This window comes from Gnatocerus cornutus, chromosome 3 (assembly GCF_029298725.1).
Source record: "Gnatocerus cornutus isolate USDA-ARS CGAHR chromosome 3, icGnaCorn1.1, whole genome shotgun sequence".
Classification (NCBI taxonomy): Eukaryota; Metazoa; Arthropoda; class Insecta; order Coleoptera; family Tenebrionidae; genus Gnatocerus; species Gnatocerus cornutus.
Window position 1 is genome coordinate 18,591,640 of NC_142235.1, and position 8,557 is coordinate 18,600,196.

Below are 8,557 nucleotides of genomic sequence, written 5' to 3' on the forward strand. Positions count from 1 at the left end.
TTTCAGTTTAAGTCGCCTAAAAACTCATTAATTTCAGATTTCGACTGATATAACATACGAAAGTATTGGACGTCGTTTCCATCTCAAAATTCTCGAAAATTTGAAATAGCTTTATGTCTAGTTTATTTTAGGCGGAAACGTGATGCGGGGGGGTCATTTTACGAAGATTTTTACGCTGAATCCAAAACTGTTCTTATTATTATTCTACCTAAAAAATAACTGAGTTAGAAAGCGATTGAAATTTTAAATGCCTTTTTCACGAGTGCTTGCATAGTGAAACAATGCAAAGTGGAAAAATTAGTTTTTAATTATACAATAATTTTTAAACTTGTGGAAATGATTACTTCAAACTTGTTGGTTAGATTTTCCAAAATACTAAATTATCGAAAAAACAAAATAGATTTTAGAAATTTTTATTATTTAGAATAAGTGAATTTTGAAATTGCACAAAAGCTTTAATAAATTAGTTAATAATTGAACTATAATTTTGAAATTTGCGGAGAGTAATACGGTAAACTTGGTTGCAGATGTGCCAAATTACAACAATATTAAAAAAGAAAAACAGATTTTACAAATTTTTAGTATTTAGAATGAAAAAAAAATGAAATTTTCCAAAAACTTTAATAAACCTGTTAATAATTATAGTATATAATTATGAAATTTGTGCAAAATAATACGCCAAACTTCGATATTAGATTGATTAGCCAAATTACAACAAAATTGAAAAAAAGACAGATTTTACAACTGTTTTTTATTTAGAATATATTTTTTTTAATTTTACCAAAACTTTACTAAATTAGTTAAATTGGAATATAACTTTGAAATTTAGCAAAGTTAGTATGTTTAACTTGGTTAATAGATGTGCCAAATAATAACAATATAGAAAATGAAAAACAGATTTTACAATTTTTTAGTATTTGGAATGAACAAAATGTTGAAATTTTACAAAATCTTTACTAAATCAGTTAATAATTGGACTAAAATTTTGAAATTTGCGGATATTATATTAAATAATACGCTAAGCTTAGTTGTTAGATGAGCCAAATTTCAACTATATTGAAAAAAAAAGGAAAATTTTACAAATTTTTATTAATTATGCAAATAGTTATTCCATATTGTTAACGCAATTTTTTCGGCCCAAAATGTAAATTTTTCGTTTTTTGCTTCCAACTTCGATCTGTAAACATAAAATTTGGCCCACTTATTGTTTTTGAACTTCTGTTTTGATTGATATAGAATGCAGATTTGCGAACGTTTTCGCCACAAAAAAAATTGAAAATAGTTGAACAATTTTTTAGATACGATTTTTTATACCTTTGTTATTTACCTTGTGTACTAAAAACAGTTATCAATTCAAGCGTGCATAACATTTTAAGCAATTTTAAGTAATTACAATGACATAAATTCAAAGTTTAAATTTATTTACCCCATATAAATCAAAGAAGTCATTCAAAATGCATAAACGACGAAAGTCCCATCATTATTGCCTACTTGACAATTAACATTTGTCCCACATAAGAATAATTTTTGAGTCATAGCCACCTATAAAAACCGATAAACAATCAACATAATACACTTTTTTAAACCATCCTCCTTTGTTTTGTTTTATTCATAGACTGACCCATTCAAAGTAACTACTAAACTTGTTATGTTTTTGTTGTTTTCGTGTTTATCAAGACGCTTCTGACGTTTCAGACGACCGTGATTATGAGCATTTTTGGAGCATCAGAGGTGGCGATGCTCCTCGCCACCATCTTCATTCTTCTCCTGTGCTACTACAAATGGGCGTTTCTTTATTGGCACCGGGCAAAAATCCCTTTTTTGTACCCTCAGCTACTATTCGGTAACTGCTACAGTGCCATAACTGGTAAAGAAAATTGGGCAGTGACAATGAAGAATTTGTACCATGAGATCAAAGGAAATGGGTGGAAGCACGCCGGAATTTACGTCTTCACTTCCCCGAATTATCTTCCGGTGGATCTTGAGTACTTGAGGAGCATCTTAGGTAACGATTTTCATCATTTCACTGATCGTGGGGGTTATTTTAACCGGAAGGGCCCCATGGGGGGTAATTTGGTGGGCACTGGCGGCACTCATTGGAGGAATTTGCGCCCGAAACTCACCCCGGCCTTCACGACGAGTAAAATGCGAACAATCTTCAACAACATGGGGCAGTTTCAAGAGAACTTACTCAAGAAAGTGGAGGAAGAATCGAAGAATGGCCCCTTCGAAATGAAGAAGATTTGCGGTTCCTTCACTTTAGACATCATCGGGTACTACACCTTCGGCCTAAATCTTCATTCCCTCGAAGAAGAAACCACCGAATTTAAAAAGTACACGAAGAAAGTGACGCATAAGTCAGTTCTTGACCGTCTGGTGTTATCTTTCGCTGCTAACTTCCCGACAGTTGGGGCGAAACTCAACATAAAGTCGTACCCGAAAGAAGTGACGGACTTTTTTACCAAAACGGTGGAAGACATTGTCGAGTTGAAAAAAATCACAAAGAAGCATCAAAACGACTTTCTTCAGTTTCTTCTCGAGTTGAAGAACACCGACTTTGAGGACGTTATAGCCCAAAGCTTCATCTTTGTGATTGCTGGTTTTGAAACGGGGGCTATTGCAATGACGTTGGCACTGTACGAGCTTGCAAGAAATCCAAACGTGCAAGAGAAAGTCAGAAGAGAAATTGCCATCGTCTTGGGGAAGCACGAGGGAAAGATCAACTATGACTCTATGAAGGAAATGAAATATTTGGGGCAAGTTGTTGATGGTAAGTTTGTGGTTTTGGGGTGTTAAGACTGTTGGAAAATTTTAGAGACTCTGAGGATGTATCCTCCTCTTCCCATGATTAACCGGAAGTGCGTGAAAGACTACAGAATTCCGGGAGAAGATGTTGTTATCAAAGAAGGTACAATTGTTATCATACCGATTATGGGAGTTCATTACGACGAGGAGTTTTATCCTGATCCTGAGAAATTTGATCCTGAGCGGTTCAGTGAAGAGAATAAGAATTCAAGACCTAAGTTAGCCTATATGCCGTTTGGAGTTGGACCCCGGACTTGCATAGGTAAAAATCCGAAGAACTAAACCAGAATATAAACTCAATTACTTTTAAAATTGTTCATTTAGCACATTTTTATCGCAAGTAAATTCAAATTTGTTGAGAAAACACTTATTTATCTCACCTTATACCTGTGTGTCAGCAAAATTAAGATTTTACTCCATTGGTTATAAATCTTGTTAAAATTACGTTTCAGGACTCCAATTTGCACTAACAATGGTGAAAATGGGTTTATGTTGCTTGCTGAAGAATTTCGTCTTCGCTGTTGATGCCAAAACTTCAAATCCGCTCAGAATCGAACCGAATAATCTTAGTCTAGCTATAGAGGGTGGAATTTGGTTGAAGGCCACAAAGATACAAGAGAATGAAGTGGTAGCTGCTAGCGCTCGGGACAATAATATCCAGATATCAAGTGTTAAATAAAAAAGTGAAAAAAACGCGTCTAATTCGGTTATTTATTGATGGATGTGAAAAATGCAAGTAGTTTTGGATTCTGTGTGAAATTCTGCGTAAAATGAGCCTAAATAAGGCTAGTTTGCCCCAAAAATAATTGAGATATCGATCGAATTAGACTTGGAAAATTAAACCAAAGGTTTGAGAACTAAAAGTTTATTGTCCACAACTTTAAACTCTAATTCGGTTATGCAATTTTAGATTTTGCGTTAAATTCTGCGTAAAATGAGTACTAATAATTTAAAAAAATAATAATCGAGATATCGATCCAATTAGATTTGACAGAATTAAGACAGCACAGGTAGATCTTTGGTCAAAAAATGTTTTTTTTTTAACTTTTAAAATTCGAATTAAGACTGAATAACATGTAAAAAAGCGCGGGAAAAACAATCGCTCAAACTGTTTCTCTTTATCTGTTGTAGTTTCAAAGACATCGAGCAACTTTAAATCCTTCAAACTCGGTTATTTATTGATGGATGTAAAAAATGCAAACAGTTTTGAATTCTGCGTAAAATTCTGCGAAAAATGAGTACCAAAAATTTAAATTTGCTCGATCGAATTACATTTGAAAAAATTAAGACCAAAAATTGATCTTTGACTTAAAAATGTTTTTTTTAACTTTGAATTAAAACTGCTTTCTTATGTAAAAAGCGCGCGAGGTAAACAATGGCGCAAACCGTTTCTCTTTATCTGTTGCAATTTCAAAGATATTTAAAAAAAATTAGAATATTAAAAAATTTAAATTAACTATACAAAAGTTTAAACGGCCATAACTCGGTTATTTATTGCCCTACGTAGATTTTGAACTCGATTTTGGAATCTGCGTGAAATTCTGCGTAAAATGAGTACTAATAATTTGAAGTTTCTCTGCAAATAAGCGAGATAGCGAACGAATTAGATTTGAAAAAATTAAGACGAAAGCTCAAAAAAAATACATTTTTTTTATTTTTCAAATTTGAATTAAAACGGCATTCTTATGTAAATAAAGCTCGAGAAAAACAATGGCGCAAACCGTTTTTCTTTATCTGTTGTAATTTTGAAGATATTGAGCATTAAAAATGTGAAAAATAAAAATTAACTATCCAAAAGTTTAAACGGCCATAACTCGATTGGTTGTTGCCGCACGTAGATTTTGAACTCAGATTTAAAATTTGCGTGAAATTTTGCGTAAAATAAGACCAAATAAGACCTAAAAAATAATCAAGATATCGACCGAATTAAACTTGAAAACAAAGATTTCGGAACTAAAAGTTTGTTATCCACAACTTTAAAGGCTTCTAATTTGGTTATTTATTGATGGATGTAAAAAATGCAAGCAATTTTGGATTCTGCGTAAAATTCTGCATAAAATGAGTACCAACAATTTGAATTTGCTCTGCGAATAAGCGAAATAACGATCAAATTAGATTTGAAAAAATTAAGATCAAAGGACAAAAAATGTTTTTTTTTTATTTTTAAAATTCGAATTAAAACTGCATTCCTATGTAAAAAAACGCAAACTGGTTCTTATTTGTTGTAGTAAAATAAACACAGGTACACCGCTATAATTACATTTTCTTTTACCTTGTTATCACGAAATTTATTATTACCTTTCCGTCGTTTTTAACGCGCGCGTTATCAAATAACAGTGCACGTAATAGATAATCAATATTCGCTTTCTTCATTCGTGTCAAACCAAATGGGTACGACCACTGATAACAAAAATAGAAACGAAATGTTTCCAGTCAACCACAGAGTGTCGGTGTCGAAATATTCCCGATTTCCAGAGGTACGGCAATTGATTCCTCCCCAATCTCCGCATTTTGCCGGACTTTGAAAATTTCCCTCTATTTAACGTATTTTCAGTTGAATCATGTCGGACTTTCTACACTTCATCACAGCCTTCTTTGTCATCCTGATCGCGTACTACAAGTGGCGCTTCCTCCACTGGCGCCGCGCAAAAGTACCATTCCTCAAACCCCTGGTTCCTTTCGGTAACTGCTACCGACCCATCACTGGTAAAGTGAACTGGGCGCTGACAATGCAACACTTTTACAACAAAATGAAGAAGAACTCTTGGAAGCACGGGGGGGTTTACGTGTTCACCTCCCCCAATTACCTCCCCGTTGACTTGGAGTACCTGAAAAACATCCTCTCTTCGGATTTCCACTATTTTACCGATCGAGCGGGGTACCACAACCTCAGGGACCCCTTAGGGGCGAATTTGTTCAGTACTGGTGGTACCCACTGGAGGAACTTGCGGCCGAAGTTGTCTCCGGCGTTCACTTGTAGTAAAATCAAGAGTATCTTCAAGAATCTTGAAGATCGCCAACACGAGTTGTTGATGAAGCTCGAAGAAGAACGTTTGAAGGGTCCCATCGATGTTAAAGAAATCTTCTTCTGCTTCGCCTTGGACATCATTGGGTCGTGGGCGTTCGGCATCCACTTGAACTCCTTCGGCGAAGAAACAACGTTTAAGTTACGTGCGAAACAAACAATAAAATTCTCAGTTCTGCGACGGTTGTTGATGACCCTCGCCTTCAACTTTCCTTGTTTGGCGTCAAAGATGAACCTTCATATCGTTCCTGAAGAAGTTGAGGACTTCTTTGTGACCACGGTGAGGGACGTGGTCAACTCCCGGCAGAAAACTGAAGAGTCCCGCAATGATTTTCTTCAGTTACTGTTAGAGATGAACCAGTTTTTGACCATTGAGGACATAACAGCTCAGTGCTTCATTTTTGTCTTGGCTGGATTCGAGACTTCAGCGACTTTGATGACTTTTGCTCTGTACGAACTGGCGAGGAATCCTGAGATCCAAGGGAGGCTCAGAGAGGAGATTCGATCGGTACTGAAGAAGTACCATGGAAAGGTTCATTACGATTCTTTACAAGAAATGAAGTACTTAAGTCAAGTTGTGGATGGTGAGTACGATGGTTGGGGTACCATGCTCTAAATTCTCTTCCAGAGAGTTTGAGGATTTACCCACCGCTTCCTTTGATCACCAGGAAGTGCGTGAAGGACTACAAGATTCCGGACGAAAACGTGGTGATCAAAAGAGGTACCGTGGTGACAATACCCATCTTAGGGATTCATCATGATGAAGAGTACTACCCAAATCCTGAGAAGTTTGATCCTGAGAGATTCAGCGATGAGGGTAAGAATGGGAGGCACAAGTTTGCCTTCATTCCTTTTGGTGGAGGACCAAGGACTTGTATAGGTACCACATTTCTGTTGGTACAAATTGGTTTGTTGATGTTTTTTTTTCAGGGATGCAGATGGGTCTAATGCAGGCGAAAATGGGTTTGGCTTGTTTGGTAAAAAATTACGAGTTTAGTGTGAACGAAAGAACTTCAACTCCTCTGAAAATGGAGCCTAATAATGTGACTTTAGCCGCTGTTGGTGGAATTTGGCTTGATGCTAAAAGGACAGACTAATTTTTTAATTTTTTTAGTTTTTGTAGCACCCGGCGCCTCCACCATTTGTTCAAAATTTTATAAAATTTTTGAATTAAAATGACGCTTTTTTGTAACATAGCCGCTTGCATTTTTAATGAATATATGCTAGTTTATTTTCAGTGGTTCTCAAAATGTTCTTCTGTTGAGAAAAAAACTCTGATTCAAACAAAGAAAAATTTTGAGTTTTCGTTTTTTTGATCGCCGCTCTTTAAATTGACCTACCAATTTGAGATTTGGCCAGTTGATAGATCTCGAACTGCTCTTTAGATTGATGTAAACTCAAATATATCTAATGTCGTTTTCGCATTAAAAAAGTCGGTTAAAAATTATCCCAAAAAGACTCTCTGGAAAGAAATCTAATTCGGTCAATATCACGTTTATTTGTGAAAGCAAACTGAAGTTATTGGTGCCCATTTTACGCAGAATTTTATGGGGAATCCAAAACTGTGCAAACTTTTCACGTACGTCAAGAAATAATCGTATTAGAAACGTTTAAAGTTGCGATACTGAATTTTTAGTTCCACTTTGTATGAACCTCGATATCTCCGAAACTAAAAGAAATAGAAATATGCGGTTTTTACCACGGCTTCTCTCGCGTTTTTTTGCATAAAGATCCGCTTTCAGATATACAAAATTCTAACTCAAATAATAAAAATTTTTTGGATTTTATTGCACCTGTCGCAACAAAAGTAACCATTGGTCTTAATTTTCCAAATCTATTGCGCTTATTTGCAGAGCAAATTTTAATTATTGGTGCTCATTTTACGCAAAATCCAAAACTGTGCAAATTTTTCATGTACGTCAATAAATAATCGAATTAGATCTCTTTAAATTTGAAAGTAGTGAATTTTTAGCTCCGAATGTTTAAAGCTTGATATCTTCGAAACTAAGACAGAACGGAATTGTTTTGCTCGCGCCATTTTACATACAAATCCGCCCTTAGATATTAAAAATTCGGACTCAAACAATAACAAATTTTGAATTTTTTGATTTTATAGCACCCGGCGCATCCACCATTTGTGAAACATTTTATAAATTTATTAAATTAAACTGGCAGTCTTTTTTAATAACTCTTCTTGCTTTTTTAATAATTATATGCTACTTTTTTTCAGTGGTTCTCAAAATGTTCTTCTATTTTTCTTCATTTGATCAAAATTTTTAACAAATCTGCAACAATTGAGTAAAAAAATTTGATTTTTGCTTTTAACTTATACTTGACTTATAAATGTGAGATTTAGACCACTTATAGAATTTAAACTGTCCTTTCGATTTTCCTGCTTAGGATCTGCTCTCAGATATCCAAAATTCGATAATCATTTTTTTGCGAATAATTTGAATTTTTGTTTTTTTGACCGCCAATTATAAACTATTTGACCTACTGATCTGAAATTCAGCTCATAGATAAATCTCGAGTTGCTCTTTCGATTGATTTATAATTCAAAAATAAAAGAGAAAGCTTTCTAAAAATTCAATTGTGTCAATATCTCGGTTATATTTGCATGAAACTTAAGTTATTGGTGCTCATTAAACGCAGAATTTTGTGTGGAATCTAAAACTGTGCCATTTTCTACGTACGATAAAAAAATACAGAATTAAAAGCGTTAAAACT

At 34.5% G+C, this 8,557-nt stretch overlaps 2 protein-coding genes across 3 annotated transcripts; both read left to right on the plus strand.

Moving 5' to 3' along the window:
* Positions 1-1,570: 1,570 nt before the first annotated feature.
* LOC148177772 (putative cytochrome P450 6a13) lies at positions 1,571-3,498 on the plus strand. Its single transcript, XM_088032489.1, has 3 exons — positions 1,571-2,770; positions 2,816-3,067; positions 3,258-3,498. The coding sequence occupies exons 1-3, from the start codon at positions 1,708-1,710 to the stop codon at positions 3,482-3,484; spliced, it is 1,542 nt and encodes a 513-aa protein (XP_087888615.1). The 5' UTR covers positions 1,571-1,707; the 3' UTR covers positions 3,485-3,498.
* A 1,739-nt stretch (positions 3,499-5,237) lies between these two features.
* On the plus strand, positions 5,238-6,964 carry LOC148177773 (putative cytochrome P450 6a13). Of its 2 annotated transcripts, XM_088032558.1 has the most exons (5): positions 5,238-5,282; positions 5,360-6,414; positions 6,459-6,710; positions 6,761-6,888; positions 6,945-6,964. In XM_088032558.1, exons 2-5 carry the CDS (start codon positions 5,367-5,369, stop codon positions 6,951-6,953), a joined length of 1,437 nt encoding a protein of 478 aa, XP_087888684.1. In that variant the 5' UTR covers positions 5,238-5,282; positions 5,360-5,366; the 3' UTR covers positions 6,954-6,964. The 2 variants fall into 2 exon arrangements, with proteins under 2 accessions (XP_087888684.1, XP_087888683.1); XM_088032557.1 differs by lacking the exon at positions 6,945-6,964 and having other exon boundaries at positions 6,761-6,936.
* The last annotated feature ends 1,593 nt before the right edge of the window (positions 6,965-8,557 follow it).

Coding starts and splice junctions, on each gene's coding strand:
- LOC148177773 (XM_088032557.1), top strand. CDS start 5,367: ATGTCGGACTTTCTACACTTCATCACAGCCTTCTTTGTCATCCTGATC. Junction 6,415..6,458: donor CTTAAGTCAAGTTGTGGATG/GTGAGTACGATG, acceptor ATTCTCTTCCAG/AGAGTTTGAGGATTTACCCA. Junction 6,711..6,760: donor AGGACCAAGGACTTGTATAG/GTACCACATTTC, acceptor TTTTTTTTTCAG/GGATGCAGATGGGTCTAATG.
- LOC148177772 (XM_088032489.1), top strand. CDS start 1,708: ATGAGCATTTTTGGAGCATCAGAGGTGGCGATGCTCCTCGCCACCATC. Junction 2,771..2,815: donor TTTGGGGCAAGTTGTTGATG/GTAAGTTTGTGG, acceptor GGAAAATTTTAG/AGACTCTGAGGATGTATCCT. Junction 3,068..3,257: donor TGGACCCCGGACTTGCATAG/GTAAAAATCCGA, acceptor ATTACGTTTCAG/GACTCCAATTTGCACTAACA.